This window comes from Leuresthes tenuis, unplaced genomic scaffold (assembly GCF_036924035.1).
Source record: "Leuresthes tenuis unplaced genomic scaffold, fLeuTen1.0.hap1 SCAF_24, whole genome shotgun sequence".
Classification (NCBI taxonomy): Eukaryota; Metazoa; Chordata; class Actinopteri; order Atheriniformes; family Atherinopsidae; genus Leuresthes; species Leuresthes tenuis.
Genome location: NW_027325378.1, coordinates 17098952 through 17123993, shown reverse-complemented (window position 1 = coordinate 17123993; position 25042 = coordinate 17098952). Strand labels below are relative to the sequence as shown.

The 25042-nt window shown below is 43.2% G+C and overlaps 1 protein-coding gene across 1 annotated transcript; it reads right to left on the bottom strand.

The window, feature by feature from the left end:
* Nucleotides 1–11243: 11243 nt before the first annotated feature.
* slc22a17 (solute carrier family 22 member 17) lies at nt 11244–24740 on the bottom strand. The gene is made up of 10 exons (XM_072378361.1): nt 24199–24740; nt 21719–22276; nt 18554–18657; nt 17334–17488; nt 16446–16611; nt 15808–15932; nt 15166–15271; nt 14713–14936; nt 13931–14042; nt 11244–13209 (listed from the first exon to the last, which is right to left on the bottom strand). Exons 2-10 carry the CDS (start codon nt 22190–22192, stop codon nt 12933–12935), a joined length of 1743 nt encoding a protein of 580 aa, XP_072234462.1. The 5' UTR covers nt 22193–22276; nt 24199–24740; the 3' UTR covers nt 11244–12932.
* Nucleotides 24741–25042: the final 302 nt, after the last annotated feature.

The window sequence follows — 25042 nt, the reverse complement described above, 5'->3', positions numbered from 1 at the left end:
AGCTGTGAAGCAAGGGATTTAGTTTGAAAGCATTTAGCAGATGGAGGACTTTAAAGGGTTTATCGATCCTAAAGCATTTCTACATACAGAAAAATATTACTTCAAGAATTTGAGTAGCTACTTAAGTAATTAGAAGAGTAGGTAGAAAAATATTTCTAATTGCAAGGAAAGTGATTGGAAATACCTAAAAACTATGATATCTTACAGTTTTAAAGAACATGCTATTAATTATTTTTCATTTGCTTTTCAAAAGTCAGAATCTACCAAAGGACAAAATTAACATTATTACAAGTCCAGTTTTTTTGCACTTTATGTTCAGATGGCATGCAGCTCCTTACCTGTTTTCTTTTTCTCTCCCCCTTGACTGATTTGCCGTGTTGGATCTCTAAAAAGATTCTGTCCTTACTGCCTTTTCCGAACTCCTCTTTTTATACATCCAGGAGGCAGTGCTTGGACACGCAGCCGCCCTACAAGGACACAGCAAGAACACAAAGGATTAAAAAAGGGAACATCTGTATTTGGAGATAAAGGTGTGGACAATTATAACTGTCGTGTAATCATTGGCTAGTGAGCGTGATGCTTATTAGCTGGTCCTAAATCTGTATCTATTTTAGTTCTGCCCCTCTAGTGATAGAAAACTAACAAATCATTAAAGTACTAGATGCATCATTAGATTTGTTGTCAAAAATCTTGGAGTTTGTACTTGCTTGTTAATCAGGCATGTCTGCTGTGGTAATATTAGTAATATAATTTTCTTAATATTTTCTTTACATTGATTGTTTATTGAACTAAAAAACAACCGTTGCCCTAACACTACTACAATAGGCTTTGTCTGACTGACTTCTGACTCTAGTATTGTCTGTATTGCATTATCCTTGGGGGCAAAGATAACCTTGTGAATTGTTTTACTTAGATTCCTCCTCCTAGTCTCTCCTTGTTTCCCAGTGGACCTCAGCTGACCCTCCTCCATCTACAATAAAAGTTCAGTCATGACAGCTGCTGGCTTTCAGAGGTCTGAGTTCCTATACTGTAAATAAATACATTTAGCTCGCACAGAATGCCCCCACCCCCCCGAAATGCTGGTAATGAGTGTTGCGTTAACAGAGAAGATCCTTAAATCATGTGTTTATTGAGTGGACCACCTGAAGACCTCCTCAAGAAGCCGACGAGCCCTTTTGACATTAACAGCTTCACACTTTGAGGTTCAGTGTGACCTTGTAGGTCTTGACAGTTGGCTGTCTGCACGCGGCGTACCACTCCTCAGCACATCAAGGCCAGCGCTGAGGCTTTCATTCCCAGCTGTCTTGTGTCTCTCCGCAGACTTCAACACCTAAGCTGAGGCCTTATGAGCCCTTCTATATGCAGTAGGGACACTGATGGGCTATTCAAGAGCGAGCTTCAACATATATAGAATCACTTCGAATTAATTCAGTGCTGTTTTGTTATTAGATATTCATCATGAACCTGTTATAAAAGCAGAGTTGCAAGACATATGATTTTTTTGCTCTAGAATATAGAACAAATAAGTCATATTTGGAGAGTTTATATACATTATATACTTTGGCCTCTAAAACCTGAAAACATTTCAACTCTTTAATCAGCGCTCACAGGACTTGAGACAATGAGCTCCGAGTCGCAAAGCAGTTTATGGAGCCTCTGAGTTACGACTCTGCTGGTTTGTGCTGCTTTCTTGGCACTTTTTTTTTACCTGAGACTGATGACCACAGACTCTATATTTTAGTGTTCCAACATGTTTCCTGTGAAGCAGCTTTGCTCATCGACTGTCTTTGGTGTGTTCAGCTGCTTGGTGTTGGGTTGGGACTGTTCTGTCTCATGCTCTGTATCCAGATAAAGTCTCTGACTTGTTGGTTTAAAAAGTTGAAGACAGTGAAATCTGGTAAAGACTTGAACTCTGTCCCTCTGCCTTCCTAAGCTGATCTCTAACAGCTGTTCTTCCTGGCAGAAGTTTGGTCTTTCTTGAAGATTTTGTCTCTTTTTTTTTTTTGTTTTCGCCTTCAAAAGCACCTAAGTTGCACAAACAAAGACTCAAGACTTGACTTCAGACTTGCCCTCAAAAGACTTAACTTGGACTCGAGGTTTGGGACTCACACACAATCTTCATTTCATGAAATTATTGTTTCTCATCTTTATTTCATTAATTCCGGTGTATGAAGGCTGATGGCAGGCTGAGCGCAACGTAGCTTCACGCATGCGTTGAGCCACTGATATCAAACTACTGTAACCATGGCAACGTCAAGCTCCTCTGGAACTGTGCCATATGTTGTCACATTTGGTTATAAACAAGCGAACGGCCACTTGCAAAGTGTGTGGTATCAGGATAAATGATGCCGAACTTCATCAGGCACCTGAAAACGCACAAGGACAGCTCAGACTCTCTGTAATGTGAAAGGGAAACTTAGAGAGTATCGACAGCTAGCAAACTAATCAAAGTAAACAGTGCTGTAAACTATATGCAGATTATAGCTTCATTGTTCACAACACAGCGCTGCCGATTTATCTGCAGCAGTCTGGACTTTGGTTAAGTAACCTAGGTTAACAGTTACCAGATTAATTGCTAAACCAAGTCTACGTAGATGTAGCTTAACGTTAATCTAATTGCTATTTTAAAACAGCCTAATTTTACAATTTCAGGGACACCTGATCAAATTTCAGGTTGACTAGTTCTCATCCACATTTAGCTGCCCAAAGTGTTTATTTAAAATGTAATATAGGTTACAATAAGGTGACCAGATTTCTGAAATGAAAATCGGGGACATTTTCATTGCAGTGGTGAAAAATCATCAAATATCATCATTATGAAATAAAAAAACAGGGACAAGTACTTTTTCATGTATCTTAACCAGCTTTTATTACACAAAAGATGGAAATAAAAAAAAAATAGTGACATTACAGTTATCGCCTAATTCATCCACCTCCACCTCAGGAGCCTGGGTAGAATAAGAGCAGAGGAGAACATGAGAAAAACATGTCATCACCTGGTAATCTCATGCTAATGTTAACGTTCCAGCTTCACTAATGACAGATATGTGTCATGTTTATGTTCACTGACTTTTATAACTTTACGTTAGGTCTTCAATTCAGAAAAACAATCATACTTACTTTAATGTTACATCACTTCACACACACACATGCACTCACAGCCAAGTCTACTGCCAGTTCACACAAAATAAATAAGTTAATACACAACGTACCATTTATTTTTCTATTTCTTTCCTTTTTGCCACCTCTAGATTGTTGTTGTTGACGCTGCTGCGTCTGTACGTCATATGACGTCTTGTCTGGCGATGCGTTCAATGGCTACCGTAATATCTGGTGTTACTTTGAGTCTGCGCGCATTTTCCCCCATTCAGTGTCAAAATCGGGGACATTTTCGGGTACAGCTTTGACCGGGGACAGGTCATCCAAAACGGGGAACGTCTGGTCACCTTAGTCAATGTCTATGACAATATGAAATTGTTAGATATCCTTCTTATCACAGTGGGAGAAGCAAAACGATCAATATGTCTTAGCTTTTGCCAGTTGTAAGGAAGTTTTGGGAAGTTTTGTAACTTCCCAATATTGTGAAAAAAAAAATTCTTGTAAGTTGACATCACGACACTTAAAGTACAATCAAAGAATGTATAACAAAAAACTCAATCTTATTATGTAATTTTATGACATTTCGAATACTGTACGAACTTTACATCAGTTGTATGATAACACAAACACACATCATTCGACAGTGGTCTTCATCGGTCCTCTGGGTGTCAGTATCACATGGGTGTCTGCCAAAATATTACTGAGAATAATGTCTTGAAAAGGAAGTGGACAGAGAGATGTTTATGGCACAACGTCATCTTCTTTGTCCTTTAGCTCTGAGTTTAGCCACATGACTACGATAAAGCCCCTACAAATATTACTGTCAGTGAGACTTGAGACAAAGGTCGAGTGACACAGAGTGCTAAACTTGGCAGATGTACGACAGCCAGCCCCTCCACTTCTTACTGGCTCTGTTCCTGATTTATGCCTCCCTACTCCCGTGCTGAAAGGGGATTGTGTCAACTGTGCAATATTAAAAATCAGGCCTTTAATCAAGACATTTTTGTTTCCTTTTCCGCTTGTTCACACTCAACAACCAAAGGTGGGTGTGAACATCATCACAGGCGCAGCTGTTGCCAGGTCACCAACATATATACTGGCACTGACTGCTACCTCATACTGTAACTCCACACTGCACATCTTGTTGGCCTGGCATTGTTTCCTTCCATTTACCCTTGAGGACAAAGATAAACCTGTGAAATTGTTTCAGGATTCCTTCTGCTGAGCTTATGAGAAAGAAGGGTCTCCTCATATGTCCTGCTCAGCTGTAACAGCCTTTGTGATTGCATGTGTTGGCTCCCAGTTTTGAAAACAGTAATATTTATGAGCTTGACCTGATTTTCTGGTCATATCGTTAAAATCAGATAAAGGCAACCTTGGCATTTGAAAGCTTAAATCAATTATGTCTTTATTTTCATCATGACTCTTTGTGCATTTAGTAGTCTGTGAAGTTAATCAATTTTCCATTAATTATGTATTATAAGGTTGTGAATATGATCGACTTCTGCTGAATACATAGTACAGAGAGGAGTAATATCAAGGAATTATTTTAAGGAAGACATTTGAATTCATAAGTTGCGGCAGTCAACACAAGGATCAAGAGAGCTATTTCTGCACTATGCAAAGTGTCAGGCTGCTTGCAGGGTGTTAATTTGTCGTGGAGAAAGAGTCTTCTCCTCCAAGACCTCTGCACTGCGTAACAAGATTCTTTCAACACTTGACGACTTCATTATCCAGGTCCTAACCTTGAGTAGTCTTCACATAACTTTCCCTGTCTGCGGTGATGTTCTCAGCTGTTCTGCGCCTCTGTTTAAAGGGTGGACTTTTGACGTATCCTCCTCACATGTCTCCTCATGTCAGCTGTACAACAGCTTTGATTGTCCTCAGAGAGGCAGCTAGTGTTTTCATTGGGGAAAATGGTCAAGCAGAGGGCAGGGTGGAGCAAGTTCACTTAAAACATTCAAGCGTCTGAATGTGATTCAGGATGATTGTGCATTAAAAAATCTGGGTAAAATGTTTCATGTTTCATAGCAATCCTTCCAGTATTTATTTATTTATTTATATATCTCAGAATGGAAGTAGTAGGCCTACCAATATGGTCACCTACAGCCATGTGATACCACTAAAAGCATGTTATGATATCATGTTTTTTGCAGTATTTTACTTGCTTACTTGGTAGGAATGAGGGCTATTGGGATATGCTTCAGGGAAAGTGGTCCTATATGGCAGGAGGAAGACTGATGGCCTGTGTCGACCATCTTGCCCTGGAGCCCTCATACCTCGTCTTTCACACCTTATGTTTAGAGTGCCGCTCTAACCTTGAGGGCATTGTTGTGCTACCAGGGTGGAACATAGCAATCTGTGTTAAGATTCTCGTTCTCAGCTGTCATCGCACGGTCTCCAGTACCGATGTCCTTTGTCTACAAAGACAGACTGGGTCAGGTGATATGAGCAGAAACACTTTGCTGCCAGTTGCTGCTGGATGGAATCTGAGAATGTTTTATTTTCAGAAAGTGTGAGTTGACATGATTTCTGTCACATCCTCTGTGTAAGTGTAAAGAACTTTGTTCCTTTAATGTTTTATTAGGTAATTCTTTAGCTGGGCCTTTGCAGCACCTTCATTTTTTTTCAACCATTATGTTGTGAATTTGCTGCTGTAAATTCAAAGCAGTTCACATACTATGTAAATGCATATATTTTACAGTCTATATATCTGGATTAACTCTGAGGTAAAGCTTCTTTCTCCAACAGTCTCTATACCTTTTCCTGATTGTATTGCACTGTCACCATTTTCATTGTGGCCTTTTTCTTACTTTGATTCTGAGAAGAGGGCAAAATGTCAGCATCAGCCCAAACAATATGCTACAACTGTGTGTGGTTTGCATCTAAATTAAGTGTGCACACTCCAGGGACAATTCAAATGTGGATCATGACTGAATGTTGAAACGAGAGCAAAGTCATCATGTTAATTATTCAAATTAAACATTAACCCTAATGGCATGTGAAACTTTAACAGTGTAGAATAAGAGCTGATTTGACCGTGCCCACAGCTGAACAGTACCTCTAAAAACTGATCTTTCAAGATACGATTTGTTTCAGCTGCTCCGTTTACATGATAATATCAGATATTTATGTTTTAGTACTGATTAATAATATTTCAAACAGCTGGTATTCACATTTCTTCAAAACATAATCCATCACACTCTATACAAACAGAAATCAATTGATCAGTGACTATCCTTACAGTCCATAAAATAATTTAAAAAATCTAGAAAAAAGTTACAATTTGAAAGACTTGTATCAATTGTTAAATCATAATCATAAGTTTGTGGAATGAATAAATAGTCATAAATGCTCTTTTCAGCAAAGTGGAGTCAGTAATGTTATTAGGCTGAATTTCTTAACGTCTCCATCTTGTGGCCCTACCAGGTACAGTCCACATCAACATCTACTGTGCACGATGTGTTGACCTGAATTGGCTTTATAATGAATAAATATGCCATTCAAAACCCTAATATCTCACTTATAACTTTGATAAATCAAAAATGGGTAAACAGTGGTGACAATGATGATCAGAGAATGATGGAGGTGCTGATTTCTTGATTAGTTCTCACAAAAAGAGGAATGTTATCACCAATTGGAAATTTTATATCTTTGTTCTATTTCAGCTCAAATATTCTTTTTTTTTTTTTTTTTTGGTACCTGTGTTCGCTTAAGTGGTCAATTTGATCTGGCACCTCAACCTAATCAGGAGGCCTAATCAGGAGACCTAATCTTCGGCGTAGTTCAGTTTCTGCTAAATAAAAGCTAACACATGAACTTGTCTCATATTTAATCAGTTTATGTGAAAGATTCCTCATAAAGCAAACCAGATCTGTCACCAATGAGACACCAAAGAGGCCCAGAGGTTTAACCTTTTGAGAGGTTAAGATAGCTGTCAAACTTCTACTGTGCAAGGAAACAAGTAACAAGGTGCTAATTGTGATTCATGTAAAAGGATTCCTTTGCAGGACCTTAACATGCCACTTGAGAAGCTCCTTGAATGTCACAAATTCACACCTCGGGTCTTGCTTTGACCTCGTGGGAAGTCAATCCCCAACGATGTCTGAGGTCCAGGTCTCAGCTGTCCACTTGCCTCTCAGTAGATGCATTCTACATAACAAGGGGTTATTAATGTACGTTGTAGAGCGAGTGGGAGAGAGAAGGAGCTTTTAATACGGCACACACACTACACACATACTATAAAATATTTCAGTTTGTGAGGTTCCTGGTAATGTTGATCTCTATGTGATTCAAAATACTGAGAAAAAGAAAACTTTGGCTATTTTCTTCTTTTCTTTCACTAGTTCTTGGAAGTTGCTTAAAAAAGATCTATACATGAAGCTGTCACTTAGCTTAGCTTAGCATGGACTGGGAACAAGGGGCTAACCTGGCTTGTTTCTGTCCTATTTTACAATTACAAATATCAGCACCCCTAAGTATCACGTTATCTAATTATCAAATGTTACCAAATTATCACACAGTACTTACAACTTAAGAATAGATTTCCATTTTAAAGCTGCTATAAGACAACAAAACCAAATACTTGTAAAGAATCAGTCTTGCACATGAAAAGCTCATTTAATGACAAGATGGTTGATTATGACATTTTTCCTTTCATTTTTTTGTGCGGAATTCAACATGAAAAGACAAAAGTGCCAGTATTTAAATAAGTTAAGATAAATGTTTTCCCTGTTCTCAGATTTTCTGCTAAACTAAGCTAAGCTAACCAGGTGCTCCCAAGTAGCAACGCCAGTAATTAGGCAAACACAAAAGTGAGAAAAACTTCTCAGGAATATAAATTCCTTAAATGGCCTCTTGGCTCTAAAAATGAGTTAAAATCCATGTTAAAATTCCCAACTTTACAGCAAAAATAGGCAACATATTTACAGCCTGGTCTCTTCAGCTAACCTTTCTCTTTATGACAATCATATAAAGAAGGACCACTTTGAATGAGTTACTCGGTGAATATACATTGTGTCTTCACAATCTTGCCCATATCCATCTCTTACATATTTTCTTTGACATAAAATAAATAAATAAACTTCCTGTTTAGTGTATTTGTAGTGGTTCTGTGTCACAGGGCTTTATTCCCTAATTCAGTTCTCTTCCTGTGTTACATTAGCTACTACAAACCTCGGCTCATTATAGAGCCAGGGAGAACAGGACCCAGTGTCTTGTTCCCATTTCAACCCATGTAAGTGTGGAAGGCATGGAACCCTGAGTGACTCTCTGAAAGTGGAATAAATAATTTAATTTGTGTCTGCAAAAAGCCTATTCGAACATATTCAAACACTAAATAATTAAATAAACAGATGGTGATGGAATGTACTGTGTGCGTGAAAAAACGTGAAGTTTCCTTAGCTGAAGTGACTCAGTGTATCTTTTGCCAAACATCTAAATCCAAATGGCTGAATAATGGCAAATGTTAAGATACATCAGTTAAGTCTTAATAGTTTGCTAACTTTTAATCAGACTGTATAAAGACACTGATGAAGTTCTTTAGCTTAATGCAGATTTTTATTTTTATTAGTAAGAATGAGTTTCTTCAATCCAGAATAGCCTCACTTTTGAGTGTCACTCTGCCTTTTATCTCTATTTCCCACACCAGGCAAGTCAGGTTAAGTACTACTTTGTTTTTCTCTCTCTCTTTTACTTTTCTTTGTGACTGTCAGTAACTTAATAAAGGTTGCAACGTGCAAGGGGCCTATGTTAAAGTTTCCTTTGGACTTTATTATTTCAGGTCGCAGTAGGCTGTATTTGTATTGGCTGGTTCAGCCTAACGGAAGGTGACTTATATGGTCAGAATATCTGTCTGGTGTCACAGGATCAAAACACCAAAGGACATCAGGACTGCAAAGAATTTGTTATACTTCTGAGAGATTCTGTCTTGCATAATTACAGTAAGTAACTTAAAAATAGACAGCATTTCTCTGTTAAATTTTTCATTCCTTTAATTTCAGTTCCATTTGCTCAGCATCTCATAGGATCAGCACTGGGCAAGAAGCTTGCTCCTCAACTGACTTGACTCCATGTTTCTCACAGTTTTACGTCTCTCTTACACCAAATATAAACTATAGACTGATCATTGTTCGAGTTGAATTATACATGCTTTGCAGCAAGTCTGTGTTGGCCTACAGCTGGTGAGTTCAGTGACCTATACAGTGGTAGCCTGTCGGACATTGTCTCCTTCCTTTTGCTCTTGAGGACAAAGATATCTTACCTGTCTGAGATTTAAATGAGGTTGCGGTTGGATTGTAGCCAATTGCAGTCTCTCCCATCCGAGTCCAAACAGCTCATCTGCCCACTCGGGTCTGCATGTTGTCTCTGTGGTTACTGACCAGCCCGTTTTATTGTGTCGATTTGCTTTTTGCTTCACTGCTTCAAATAAATTTTCTGTTCTTGTAGCTCGGTGGTGCAAGAGAGCTCACCAGCTGGCTGGTCCGATTTTCAAAGGCGTCGAGAGGGATTTTCAAAACAGATTAGAGAGAATAAACAGCAGTTCATGCTGTGATATGGTCAGGCAGTGACAACAGTGGCATAGCATTATCACAGCCTTCCTAGAAAATGAGGAAAACTACACGCTTACACGCTGGTGTTCTTGTAATAATGAGAAATCGTCTTTGAGAAGACAATGACTTCCACTGATGGTGTGGAATGTGTTCTTCTTTGCTGTAGTTGTGTTGTGTTCAAAATCCTCTAAAAATCTTTTAACAGCTTCAAAAAGAGCTACAAATTACATGGTATATATGACAGAGAGGAATAATTTGGTATGGATGAATTATAAATATAAACTGATCAATTATCACTAACAGTAGGATCACCAGCCTAATGCTTCGGAGGACCTAATTTTGCCACCAAAACAATCATCACATGATGCGGCAGGGACTCCACCAGACTCCTGAATGTATGCTGCTGTAGATAGCACCAAGACATCAGTAGCTGGTCCTAAGAAAACATGCATACATTTCTTAACTGAGGTAGTGAAATTATTCCTTATGACAAGTCAGTGTTTCACCTGCAGCGGACAGACAGATCAGGGTCAAATTGTGACAGGGAAGCTAAGCTAACAGCTACTCAGAGCGGGACCAGTGAGGAGCATATTTCACCATGTAACAACTTAAATCTCCAAAATTTCAGTTCAGTTCAATCAAATGCTATAAATGGTTCATTTCATATTGTGTCACTTTTGCATCAGACCACCGTTTGCTTTGTTTTTATTTTCTTAACCAAAGTACATCCGTGTTGGTACGTGTCACTGCATGCACAACGGCTGCCCAACATTCCTGGCATGGATCAAATTCTAATCTATGGACAGTCAGTAAAAACTAAAGGAAACAACTGTCTGATGCACAGTTCATGTAGTGAAAAGAAATCCCCATACGTTTTAATTTGAGTTGCTTTAAAGTTTTATCTTCCGTGAGCCTTTAAGTCCCGTAAGCTTCGGTGCGGGGCCCTGATGGGTCGAACTCGTCTGTCCAGCACGTTCCAAAAATGCCAAACTGGTTTAATGTGGAAAATTTGGAAGTCAAGTCAATGTCATGGTCCTCAACCCATTCTTGAACACCTTTTGCAGTGTTTCCTGTCAAAAGAGACCGTTGACTTCAGAGGATACTATTTCATATGATTAGACACTTTTCCGTTGCTAGCTTTGATTCTTATGTGCATGTTTGTACCTTCATCGGTGGACATGGGTCAGCATGTACACCCCGATCAGTCTGTGGCCCCATACACAACAAACTGTAATACACTATGTGTTCTGACACCTTTATTTCTGAACAGCCATTCCCTTTTTCAGCAACTTGAGCTACAGTAGCTCTTTTATTGACTTAGATGGTAGGAGCTAAGAGCCTGGGCCCGAGATTATGTCACCAGTTTAACTGTTTTCGTTCCATGGATCACTTTTCATCAGCTCTGACAGGGAACATCCCTAAAAGGCTGTGGTTGTGAAGCTATAACCCAGCTGTCCAGCCATTAAAGACACTAAAATCTGTACACTGAAGGCCGTTTGCTGTTTGTGCGAAGTCCGGTTTTCCTGCTGCGTTCTTCTGACGTTGCAGTGGCACTTTTGCTCCGATTTTCATACAAAAAACATCTGCATCGTGTTCATTTGTCCAATTTTATTTAACACGAAATCAGACTATAGAGTTAACTGCATTACACTCATCGCTGAACAGATCATCAGTGTTGTCAGACATAATAATAAGCCAAGTTAACCAGTGATAATAGCTACCAAAGTGTAAGTGTTAGATTTGTTGAGTGCAACGTACAGAGGAATAAAAGGTCTACCACAGGCTGATGGAGAAAGAAGCCATCAGCGGAGTTGAGGGTCCATATTGACTCCTCAGCGTCAGAGTCCAAATCAAACCCCATTACTCTTCTTTTGAATGCCACACACCCATGAACACGAGGAAATAAACTTACTCACAGGCTATCAAACAGTTTCTAAAAGTGCTTTTTTGAGCACAGTCCAAACAGAGACGACAGTGAGATAAAAAAAAAACAATCCCGGTGTGTGGCCCAGGAGGAGTCGGGGGTTCATTCGGAGCTCCTGGGCCCTCTCCAGCTTCTGTTCACGGAGCGCTCTCATGGGGCCCGTTCTCCAGCATCAACAAGCTTAGCATCAGCTAAGATAACAGACGACCTCTTTCGCAACCTCTGCGCTAAAGTCCAGACAAAATAAATGCACCTGCCATTACAGGTCACCGTTTACACTTCTACTGTTCACTTGGTCATCTAGAGAGGTATTAAGTAACTATAAGCTTCTGAGGAAATACAGAAAAAAACAGCCCTTGAGTGCCTCCAAACATGCAGATAGGAATGTCGTGACAGTTAACAGCTTCACTGTTATTTAACCAGTGGCATCAGAGAAATTAACGTTCGACTTAACCCAATTTAGCTTCATTTACTGATTATGTCTAATAACAACTTAAATAAGATATAAATAACGCTGGCGCCAGGCCAGCTTCAGTAACTGGATTTCCAAGTGTGAGCATTAAAACTTCTAACTTTTGATCCAAACGTAGATAAGAGCTCATTCGCGTTCATAGAGGTGTCCCTTAAATTTGAAGACTTTGGTAAAAATGAACCACCGTTACAGAAAGAGAAGAAAAAAGATTCAAAGTGCTCTTCACCTCCATCTGCACTGCATAGCATACTGTAAGGTTCCAGCCACAGGGTCTGCTTCCAACAAAACGCAGTTAAAGTTAAACTCTAGAGTATTTACAAGGCATTTTACACGCACGATCACCTAAAATGTTACAATTACATGCCCCCCCTTGGCTTTGTCTGACAAATGTCACCAAAAATCATACAAAACTGACTTTGATTTTGTACACCTCTAAGCAGTTATGGTGTTATGGCCAACAGCAAACGTGACAAAAATGCTCTATGGAGGTTAAGACAAATGCTAGGAATAGTTATGCAGCTACTCTCCGAGCTCGCTGCTCCGGAGTGTCAGCGGTGGGTGCTGGTGCGTCTCGTCGTCTGTCCCAGAAGAGATGGTGTGTGTGACTGTTGTGTGTGCTCAGAGGCACCGTGACACAAATCTAAATGGCAAGAAATACAGAAATGTGAAGTCAGTGGCAGCTCCACCCGACTGTCTGGGTTTGGAATGACTTTGAGGGTGATATGTTCAGAAGCTTGGGAGTCGTTTGATCTGCTGCAGCCCTTTTCTCTCCATCCATCTTTCTGTTTTCTGTATTGCTTTGTCTCCCTCCTCCTCTGCATGAGCGTGACAGATGGAAATGCTCCAGCAGCAAAGTGAGCGGTGGATCGCAGTGTTGCGGGGTGTTTTAAGTCTCCGGGTTGGGAGTCGCCAGTAGCGGCACGTTGTCCCTCCTCCTCCGGCCCAGCGGGGGGCGTCTGTACTGCTCTCCCTCTGCCAGCGTCTGGGGCAGCGGCTTCCTCTTGCTCTCTGGCAGCAGCAGGATGGAGAGCACGGCCAGCAGGGCCAGAGAGGAGTACACCACGTGGTGCAGGAAGTAGCCGTAGTGGTTCCGCAGGTCCATGATCGGGGAACTGAGGCGGCCCACGCAGCCCAGGGCCAGCACAATGCCTACGCCACTGCCCCTGCAGACACACAACATCTCACCATTAGCTGGCATTATTGGGACGCTGTTCTGTGTTTACGATTTGACTTTTCAGGTTTAGTTATCCCGTTGCTACAGATAAAACTTCTGCCTGTGTCTTCATGTGTTATTTCCTGCTATCATCCACAGAGTCTCTCTACTGGGACGTTCATTCAGCCCTTTGCTTTAGTAAAAAATAAGCACAACGCAAATATGACACAATAAGCCTTTTAATTATCAGCTAAACGTTCTGGTTTAGGAAAGTTCTAGCATGTCGTGTGTTCAGTTTAGGGTGTGTTTACCTCATTTTACAACCTGGAGCGACACAGAACATATTTATTATGACCTGATAAAGTAAAACCTGGGAAGAGTGTAGATTTTTGGTCAGCCTGTTGTCTTATTGTGTTACTTATGTATAAAGAGGATTTCTTTCAATGAACAGTCTGACATTTTGAGGACTGGAGGCTGGCAAGCTCAATAATGTGCCAGTCAGATCAGGGTAAAAATGGCCAAACTCATTTTCATGATGTTCAAAGTCAAATTCCTCTTCAAGCGTGACTGACCGTTCACAGTTCCTCCAACAGCCATGGAAGATTGCCCACAATAAACTCACCACATAACATTTTCCAGACTCTTTTGACAGATACGTGCGTATCGTTCCTACACGTACACCCTGTTACTTTTCAAACTGCGTCTCTGCCTGCAGAGCGGTGCGGCGTTACCTGATGACGGTGGGCATGACCTCTGCAGTGAAGAGAATGGTGAGGGAGGCGGTGGCTTGAGAGGCGAAAAGACCCAAAACCGAGAAAACCGTGATGGCCGTCTCACTGAGATCTGACAGGGGGGGAGGAGGGACAAATGTCAGAGTTCATGGATTATCTTGATGAAGTGCAGCATTTCCAATTTTTTTTTTTTTGACAGGACAAACAATGTTTGTTTACTGAATCAACCAGTAAACTTCTTATTTCTCTTCAACTTTACTTCAAGTTGCCTCAAGTCTTACCACTTCCTCCTCAGCCTTTTCACGCATGAATTAAGGCCTGACACTGCCTGACTTTGCTGTCTCTGCAGTGTCCTACATAAACTGATGTTTCCTTCATGGGCCACAAGGGGGCGACCGAGATTCAGGCAACCATAAATGTGAGTTTGCACCCACAACGATGTGGAAAAACAAAGACGCATAGGTCGGATTTTTCCATGAGCAGAGGTGGTCAGTTCGCTTTTAGTCGACTTCATAAAGCATGAGGCACACGTCCAATATGACTCACTAGGTAAATGAGTAAGATAATGTGCCCCCATACCTGCAATTGGAATCAAATTAACAAATGTGTGTAGCCATTCCAGCTAGGATTTGGGGAAATAAAGAGTTTTAATCCCAACAAAAGCCTCATATAATAGTTTTGGAACAACAGGGGGGGATTTCATGGGCAGAAGAAGAAGGAGTCCGACTATGAAAAGCTTTTCTTATTTGAGAAACCACAGAAATTTCAAAAAGCACGCTTACACTCCATGAGTCCCAGGAGGATCAAAGAGGCCAGGCCCGTCATCGTCATGGACAAGAGAAGGATTCCACGGCGACCGCACCTGTCCACGGTCGCCCACAGTAACAGCCAAGCCCCGCCCCCTGCGCACACAGACAGCAGGTATGTCCAGTAGAAGCTGGGGGCGGTGCCCCTGACGTCACCTCGGAAAGAGCTGTAACAGTGACTAATGCCGTGAGAAATGAATCTGAGGAGGGGCACAGGGACAAAGAGTGAGCGCTCGTGTACGTCTAAACAGGTTTCAAACAGAAGATCACAAGAACATGCAAACAAAGATGAATGCTGTAGCACTTTAAGGATGAAACACGAGACTGCAGCAGAAAGCAGGACTGTAAATAAAGTGCAACGCAAACACAAAGAACCGACTTAAAACTGCAGTGGTGTTAAATCAATGTCAGACTGTGGGGATGACTTACGAGGTGAAGCCGAGCACACACATGTTCTTCCAGATGTTCCTGCTGTGGAAGAGCTCGGGGTAGGACAGGTGGGGGCGTGAGGAGGGGGCCGGCTCTGACTCCAGCTCTACAGGGGGAAAAAAAAGGCGACACGAGAGAATTCCTGCCTTTAATTCTCAGTCCACCAGCGCAGAGGGGGACGGACTGACCTGACAATCCACAAGTCATAAAAGTTTAGATACTTATGTCAGAGATACTCAGAGCAAGCGTGGACACCAGATAACTGCTTGCAGAAATAAGTCTGAACTTAGGAAAGAATGCCAGTTCAGATGAAAATGTTCCCATTTCGATAGTTTTACGACAACCTGAGTTTAATGAGGTCGGGAGAAAAGAAAAACTGTGGCCTGTGGTAAACACAATGATTCATGGAAAGTTCTACATCCTCAAGAGGTGGACTGATGGTGGGAGTATATAATTACACCCTGGAAACATATTTACATGTAAACAGCTGCAGAGCCCAGTTGAAATCCAGCTAAGGTTGCATTTATTATGCCCCAGCTGTTACACCAAGTTCATGTAGGAACTGTGTGCTTCTTATAAATCCTGACCTATAACTGAGCTTCACTGACTGTTCTTAAATTGAGAAGAGAATGAGCAGCACACCTGTGAAGCTCTCGTCGTCTCTCCCATCTCTGTTGGAGTTTCTTCTCTCGCTGAACGCGCTCATGTCTGCAGATCGCTCCGACAGGAGGAGCCACCGAGGGGACTCTGGAAATACACCAGGAACGCTGGAGGAGGGGAAATTCCACATATGAGACCGGATCACTCACCTTTTGATCTCAGGTTACTTTTACCCACAATCCCAATCATTAAGAAGCTCGAGGATTTTTTCGCTGCTGTAGCCCAGATTTGCTTCTTCAGCATGAAAAATAAAGAATGCAGGTCACAAAGTAGCAAAACTCTTTAATCCTTCCTTATTAAAAACTGTGACTCATTGCCAGTAATCTTTCTGTAATCTCTTTTAATTTGGTTTTGAAACAGCAACGAAGGCTTGATGTGCTGCAGGGATGTTAAAGCGACTGGTGGCATTAAACAAAGCAGCCCGAATATGTTCCCATGTGAGCAAAGAAGCTCAGCGTGATGAGCGGAGTGGCTCGATACAGTCCAACAAAGCATTCCGCGAGCCAGTTGGCACTTTAAAAAAAAAAACAGATTCCTTCTTTTCTGACAGATACCTGAAAAGAAATTGGAAGCAAACAGACAGATTATATATAAAGCCGTACATTTAAAAAAACACATACCCATAGCTGAGAAACAGTGTTAAAGGGGCAGCCCCGGCTCCCAGCAGGCCCCTCCAGGACTGGCAGCCGATGGCCACGGCCAGCAGCAGCAGCTCTCCGGCGACGGTCATCAGTCCGGCCAACATGGTCACCACCAGCCTGAGGGACGGCTCGCACAGCTCCAGGCCTGCCACACCAACATGATGTCAGTTCTTATAAGTCTTGTCCACACTCCTCGTCCCTGGCATTGTCTCATGTCTCTGTTTGCATGTTAACACATTCCTTTCACTGTGGCATAGATATTTCACTAATTCAGTGGTATGACCCTGCTTAAAAGTGACATTTAAAACCAAATCATGGACATCTGTTAGCCTCTCGAACGAATGGGAACGACTAAATGAGCCCGGGCAGACATCTCAGTCAGTGTTGGATGAACAGGACACATAAAGAACATACATTTAATTTCTATTGACCAAGAAAAAGCACAAACAATGTGGCTCTAAAGTCCTCCAACTCTCGAACAGAGGTGCCTGTGCACTGGAGCATTGATGAAACTATCACTCTAAGAATTCCCACTTGAGTTACACTAAACTACCATAAACTCATGATGAAACCACCATTTTTTTTACAGCAACCTCATGGGTGTACTCAAACTCCTGCAGCTGCAGAGTTGCTTTTAATTTTCCACGTGTTTGGTCATTAAGCCTCATTAGTGCGATGAGGAAGAGCGGAGGCACGGCTACATCCAGAGTAATTCAATTCAATAACTCTGAGATTTCACACGCCATTACCGCAAAAAACCTGATCTAAGGTTAGCTACTGCGTCAGGGAGGAAAAATACAACCCGATCCATGCATAATGGAGTCTCGACACAAGCAGGGTACACACTTTAGATGCTGAAATACTCACGGGTGATATACAGAATAAGATAGACTCCAGCACTCGCAGCTGCCAGGCAGAAACGCATGACGATGAAGAGAGACGGGGATGGGGAGACACACACCAGCACCCCGAATATCACAGACAGAGTCAGAGAGGTCAGCAGGGTCTTGGACCTGCCCAGCCTGCAGGGGAGCACAGAGGTGCAGAGGTGAAGCTGAGCCGCATTCCAACTGACACCAGAACACATGAGCAACAGCAAAACATGAGGAGCACAAACAGCTACTGAACAGGAACACAGACATGAGGACGCATGGAGTTTAGAAAGAACAGGAGGCCATCACGGCTTATATTCCAGCATGTCCTGCAGCTTCTAAGGGTCTTCAAATAGACTATCTGTATTCAATCACAAAGATTTTAAATTGTGTCTTTGAAACAGCTTACGTCTGCAGCAGAACTGGTCTTAAAAGATCATAAATCTGCGGGAATCGTTAGCTGCGCAGGGGGCGGAGCGGTTCTGTTTCCTGCGAGCAGACTCGTCTCTGCATGCCCCCAGGAGGCAGCATTAACTCTCCAGTCTTAATAAACAGACGCTATGCTCAATTGGTCAGCAAATTAATGAGGGCTGTTAGCTGATTAAACTGGCATCATCTCCCTCACTATTCCCCCCAAAACTTGGGCTTCGTCATCCAGTGACACAACAGACACAGACTGCTGCTATCTGAGGCTGTCAAAGCATGGGGTTAATAAGCAAGGCAAAAATGAAAGGGCTTACATGCTTTAAGATTGGCATCTGTGCCATTAACTGCCTCCGGTTAACAGTTTTTTCTTTAGTAAACAGCAGTATTTCTCTCACGCAATGATTTCTCACTACGATAAACAGCATTTTGACTCGCCGTTTGACTGCTGGATGATAAATCTCCCTTTCTCTCTGCTGAAGGCAACAGGCTACCGCCTGACAGGGGAGCCACTAAATCTGAAGCTAATTTCATTTGAACATCTGTGTTGTTTTTTGCAGATTGTGTTTGCACCCGTGGGCCTGTTTACAAGGTCCGCAGAGCAGCGAACGGCAGCACAACCGAGGACCAACAGGGTGAGAAAAACGGGGAACAGGGGAGAGGGTTTTGATTCGACCGTGCAGACGTCTGCACAGCAAACTCTACAAGCTGACAAATTAACTTCTCAGCTTCAAAGGATCTGTCAGCCAATAAAAAAACATTAACCTGCAGGACACTCGGTGCATACATTACCTGTCAGCAGCGTAGCCCAAGCCGAGGCAGCCAGTCAGGACGCCCAGGATGAAACACACCTCCTCCACTGGGACCAGCCAGTACTGAGCACACACCAGATCCCACTGTGCAGCACAGACCCGAGGAGAGAAGTGTGTCAGTGATCATCTGCCCAAGTTAAGTGTGCATGTTCCAGGTGGGTGGAAGCACACCAGGACTGATTCCCCAGTGATGAAGTATGGCTCTTACACATTAAATCACATAATTAAGTAACTAATAACTTATATTCAAGAATTCGGAGTCAAAGAGTAGAAATTACAGAGGGAGAACTGATGGACTGCAAAGGGAGAATGATGCAGTGTGGAGCCTTCAAGGCCCATTAGACTCATAATGGATCGTGGGAAGACATAACCACATAATGTTACTAATGGTGTGGCTGTGATAGCTGGAGGATAGCAGGTGTATTACTGTAATTAATGCTTGGTATACGTACCAGAACCAATGTAAGTGCATTGTTTTAAAAGGGGAGTGAATTTCAGGTGAATTTATCTTCTGCACAACTCGACAGACAGCTTGAAAACGGAGAGTTTTTCAAAAACAGATCTCCTGCTCTCAGATCAAACTCTTAATCAAATTAAGCCGTCCCACTGGTTTGCATTTACAGCTGAGCTCTGCTAATGTTGCTGCCTGCTGGCCCGCCGGATGCAAAGTGGTTTTAATGATCCGGACCAGAAGGAGGCGGAGCAGAGGGATGCTCAGGAAAGAAAGAAAGAAAGAAAAAAAACAACGGGCCTCACATAATTGGAACCCGTGCAACGAAACATAAAAGCCTGTCACGTAATATCAGCTGTCCTGCTGCTGAGCCGGGTGAAGGGCCGGCACAGAAAGCCGTCGCTCACACGGGAAGAATGTTTTGGATGACAGCGGCGGCTGCGGGAATGAACACAAACGAGTTCTGAAAACTCCCCCGACTGGTTTGGTGAGAGCGGCTCGAGCGCCATCAGGTTTGTGCCTTCAGGAAGCACTGAAACCCACAACCACGTGGGGATCGATACCACTATGCGTGTGTGAAAGGGCTGAGAGGAAAGTCACAGTGAAACGACCTCAGTTGGCTCAATTTTCTTGTCGGTTACACCCAAGATCAGCTGTTACAGAGTTTACAGGTTTTTAAGAGGCAAAGAGAAAATGTCAAGTGGGGTTTGTCTCTCATGTCGTCACAGTATTTACTGATAAGTGGCCTCGCCCCCTAAAGACTGCCACCTCAGCCAAGTAAGCCAGCGCAGAGGGAGCAGACCACACCGACAGCACATGATCAATTCTAAGCTAAACCTCAGTGTGAAAACCGACGATTGGTGTGCTTTCACAACACAGATGCATTTGCAAACATGCTTCTAAACCCCTCCCATGGCAGCGTTTTCAGTATCTCCGGCTTGCTGAAGTGGATTACCAGAAAAATGCTCTAATAACTTGAACTGGCGGCCTGGGTGTGGCTCCGACACCGGAAGGCGCAGCAATAAAAACACACTCAGAGGCCAAAGTGTGACCGTCCCAGAGAAGAACTGACCGTTAACAACGAGACACGTCCGATGGACTGGCGATGAGACGCAGCTCTGGGAAGAAATGTCAGGCTAAAACGTCAAGGAGTGCCGTTCTTTCTGTAGTTCTTACACTCGCTGGCACTTTTACCACTTTACATTTGATGGTGGCTGTTTTCTCTGTCATATGAAGAACATATAAATATAAATCAAAGAATGTTTTGTTGCAGTCCCCTAAAAGCAATAATTACAGTGCACACTGGAGAGAGGAAAAATAAGAGTCCCCTGACCTGTGGATACATGGTTAATATGCAATTTTAGAAAGGAAACCATTAACGTTTCCCAGATCCATGAAGGAGGAGTTTAAGAGAAGCCATTCTATATTTGTCCTCATTTTAAAACACTGAATTTGACTTCTTATTATTTTCCTGATAGTTTCCCTTAATTGTCGCTCAACGGCTCTCTTCCTGTCTCGATTGTTCTTTTAACGTGACGTATTAAGGGAAACTCTGATCTCTGACATTCCACGCATGTTTCCTCATTTCTTCTTTCTCACAGCCCATTCCGGGCTACACGCTGACGCGAATCAAAGACACCTTTCTTAGTCACTGTCCGACCTGGCCTCAAAACCATCCACTGGAGCCAAGCCTCCTCTCGTGCCGGAATGGAAGTTTAGTGGCTGGGCATTAAAGTGCAGCGGAACCACATAGAACAAGTTTCCTCTTGTTGAAAGCTTAAATGCTTAAATGAACCGCAATGCAACTGGACTGCACCCTGTTTGGCTCGTTCTGAGCCCGCAGAGGACTTTGATCAGCTTTAATATGTTCAAATCAGAAGCACAGTCCACCTTTAAGACCTTTAAGTCTCAGATAACCCTGAAATCGCCCTCTTATAACCTCTGAGGGACAGAATTTTGAACAGGTCAACACGGATTACCCTTCCTGCCATCAAAACCCTCCCGAAAGCCACGGGCGAGGTCAAGTGACGCTCTGCCAATGTTAAAGGTGAAAACATGTTTAAATTAGTGTAACTTCATGAAAGGATCCAACTACCCGACAGAGAAAACTGGAGACGGTACGAAGAACTAGTTCAACTTTGTATGCAATCATGTTTGATTGGTATTATGTGTGAACCAGCAGCAGACTTAAGGTTAACCCCTCATGTGTTTGTGTGTGTGTGTGTGTGTGTGTGGGGGGGGGGGGGGGGGGGGGGGGGATACTAGGAATTCCCCATATCTGTAAATACAACAAAGAGTTTTTTTTTTGCAACAACTTCCTCTCCTGACAGAACTTCCAGGATTCTACGCTTTACAAGAAGATTTTTATTGTTGACTGGATGAATGGAATTCCGCAGCTCCCTGGAATGTAATGTATGTAATCTCATTTAGCCAATTAAAGTGCACCGGTTGACACATTTGAAAACACTGGCCTGCCTGTTTAAGGCTTCAGAGAAGCCGCTTTGCACCCTTCAGTGGATTATTTGTCCCCCTTATGAGTATAAATGTGTGCGGCTGAATCAAAGTTCAGCGTTTCAGTGAAAATCTTGAGTCTGAATGATCGGCAAGACTCTGTTGCCAGTTCGGGACATAAAAAAGTCAAACTATTCACGACCATCATTAGAGAGCTTCAGAGGATCGCAGCTGGAGCTTTACCTCTGTAACAATGTTGTTCTTCAGCCCCTCCGTGACGTTGTAGTCCCATCCAGCCTGGCAGTCCAACACCTCTGACTGGCTCCCGTTGACGAACTGCTTACACTGGGACAGCCCCCCGCTGTCCCCGGGCCTCTGCCCCTTCTCCCAGGGCAGAGAGGCGTTCAGTACCTCTGGCGATGGCAGAGGGCCCGGCAGGTGGCAGTGGTGGTGAGGGGAGAGAGTAATGAGGGGGTCGGAGGAGAGCAGGAAGGCCAGGAAGAGGTTGGGCAGGATGGAGAGAGCAATCAGCACCCTCTGCTTCTTCCTGCCCAGAGCCAGCACCATCACCTCCCCCGTGGGAGGCAGCGAAGGTGGGGCGGGGATGGAGGAAGAGGAGGGGGCTGGGGATGAAGGTACTGGGGAGGAGGGGAGAGATGGAGGGGGAGCGGGACACGGGGAAGGGGAGACCAGAGGCGGTGAGTCTGGGGATGTCATCTCTTGGGGTGAGGATGGTTTGTTAAAGTAGAGATGGGAGGAGGTTGTTGGCTCTCCGAACAGAAGGAGTAGTGAAGGAGAGTTCTGTGGAAGCAAAGAGGTGCACAGCATTATCTTCATAAGCTGGTTCATGTGGGACTTGTTTTTACTGCATCAATATGACATGTTAGAGGAGGAAATGAAAACATGTATGATGGCTAAATTCCACTTAGCTGCCTCAGTTTCACGGCCCTGGTTTTGCTCGTGCTGCCTTGATGTCACACATACGCCGTGTGAAAACGCTACCATTGGTGTTCCTCCACCAAATACATCCAACGACACAGAGATATGCAGTTGCATTCTTGTTGGATCTCATGACATCCCCCCAACTTGTCTTTTGACTTCCGTGTGGCATCTTCAGCATGACTACAAACTCAAACGTATAGCTGTGCATGTGCAGGGCTGGGCTGGGGATTTACTTTATTTTTATAACAGTGGTTTTTACATCCCAACTGTGGGAAATGCCACATGGGACAAAAATTGCCAAATTCTCTGCAAGGCAAGATCAACACAGCCAGGCTTTCTTTGTGTTACCTAATCAACAAAGATAACAGGTACTAGAAGGTGGCTGTGATCTTCTTTGCTGATAAGGTCTTGCTTCTTCAGTTCACGCCTGCCGCTTACAGCTGCACAAAGCTCAGAAACTTTTAATTTCACTCCTCTTCAAAACTCTGACCCTTTGCCGCAAAAACGTTGAAAATGATCCACGTCTCGGACCAAATCAAAGTGAAATAAATATAAAGATATAGATATATTGATTCGCTCCCTTTTCTCATCCGTGTTCGATCCGAAATCAGCAAAAGGCCAAACAACCAACTTGTCTCCGAATCAACGCACGATGTCAAATTAAAAAGCCCATTCTGACATTTTTTACCACGGTTACATCTGGCAATGAAAATGCCGACGTTTGGTCAGCATTTAAATTCACTGACAGGTTGCCGAGAAGACGGGTAAATGTTGGATTTCACAGGGGGCTATATGTCACAGATTTAATAGCTCCGCATTTAAATATCACCTCCGTCTGATTGCTGCTGTATTGGGTGTCATCAGGGTAAAGGGTGAGTGAAAGACCTGAAAAACTCCGAAAGTAGCAGCTTACGCGTTGGGTTGCCATGGTGATCTATCCAGGATTGAAGAGAGTCACAACAACTCTGACTTACAGGCTCAACACGCTTTGCTATTAGCTTGGTTTGGATATCTGAAGGACATCTGTTGGTAAATGGAATGATTTAAACTTCAAAAACAAACACCTACATTTCCCATAATGCAACTTTAACGCAGCTTCCGTGGGACCTCTCCTGACTCCTGGCTGCCCATGCCCTCGGTGTCTTTTGTCACGTTTGAGTCAGAAGCCCAAGAGATTCTCCTCGGTGTGACCAACCTCCCAAATTGTGATAGTTTGCTTCTCTCTGAAGGAAGCTGAGCCAATTTGATGACATCACCTTCAGGGAAAGTATGATGGACACTTTTCTACTCCCTCCTCCTTAACAGTCTATGATGAGCTGAGGTATGAGGTGTTTACAAATCAAGCAAAGCAACCCCTAACATGGTAAAGGAAAGTGATTGTCAGGGCAGAGGGAGCAGCCCGTCTCCTCCTCAGCACCCTCCTCTGCCGGTGCACATGGGGCTCCTCCGGCAGCCAGCTTTGCCGTGTTTTCCTTCCACACGGCCAGAAAGTCTCACAGAAAAGAATCCCACAGGGTTACATAAGAGCTTTGACACGAGGGGGTGGGGTGGGGGGTGGGGGACGTGGAAGGAATGTAACACACAGGGGCTGGCTGGCCTCTGTGGGAGCTGAAAGAGAGAGCAGCAGTAAGGGGAGAATAAAACCGCGATAGAGAGAGAGGGGGGGGGAGCAGCTGCTGGGCCAGGCGAGTCTGAGACTGACGAGACACCTGCCCCGGCAAAACTGAACGAAAACACAAAGCTGCTGTTACAACATGTGGCTGACACACACCGCTACTTACCCTTTAGTAAAATGCTGCTAAATGTCAGCTAAAATAAGCCCGTTGTCTCCGAATATCCAAAACATTGCGAGGCGAGACGGAGTACTTGCATAGCATTCACCGTATTTCAGCTGCGCTTCGATGCCAGTCTGCTTTATCTAAAATATGAACAGACATTTCTGTCCCGGAGAAGTGCTGCAGTCTGCTATTGCCACCGGGGCTGCCTTTGACTCCAGCAAGGACACTAGACTCCTGTTAGTGTCGGGCTCTGCTAACCCTCCGCCACTTTGACATGTGATGCTGGCCGCCGGGGATGCTGGACTCCTCTCCTCCTATCCGTCGCCGGTATTCAACGTTACTGTTTAGTCCAAGTTTTTGGCTGCCGACATGACGTAAAAATAATTATATAACCCATAAGTGTGTCCGACATCACCTTAAAGGGAAACCCGTCGTCATGAAAGCTGGTCGCGAACAAAGAGCTGTTGGAAAACTGCGGAGTGCTGCCTGTTTAGAGGGAGCAGCTCCGCCGGCGGCACAACACTTCGAGAATAATCGGCTAAAATCGTCCAAACGCCGTCCCCTCGCGTCGCCTCTGTCAAAGATCTTCTATTAGAAAAAAACTAATCACTCCGAAACAAATTATGGTAAACCTGACTTGTTCTGAGTTCTGTTTTGTGTAACCACCTCCCAAAATGCTTACAGTTAACTGTCATGTTCTGCTGTCTTCTAGTGTTTTCAGGCTAAGTCGTTTGTTAATGTATTTATTCACAGACATGATATAATTCAATAACTAAATTGTATTTAATTTGACCAGATAAAAGAGACTGAGATATAGAATCTCTTTTACTGCCCAAATTAGCCAGCA

What these genes read in the sequence shown, in the direction of transcription:
- slc22a17 (XM_072378361.1), bottom strand. Translation starts at nt 22,192, where the DNA reads ATGACATCCCCAGACTCACCGCCTCTGGTCTCCCCTTCCCCGTGTCCC. An exon ending in TTGGGCTACGCTGCTGACAG is followed by an intron (nt 17,489 to 18,553) that starts GTAATGTATGCA and finishes GCTCCCCTGCAG; the next exon opens with GCTGGGCAGGTCCAAGACCC. An exon ending in TGTGTGCTCGGCTTCACCTC is followed by an intron (nt 14,937 to 15,165) that starts GTAAGTCATCCC and finishes GCCCCTCCTCAG; the next exon opens with ATTCATTTCTCACGGCATTA.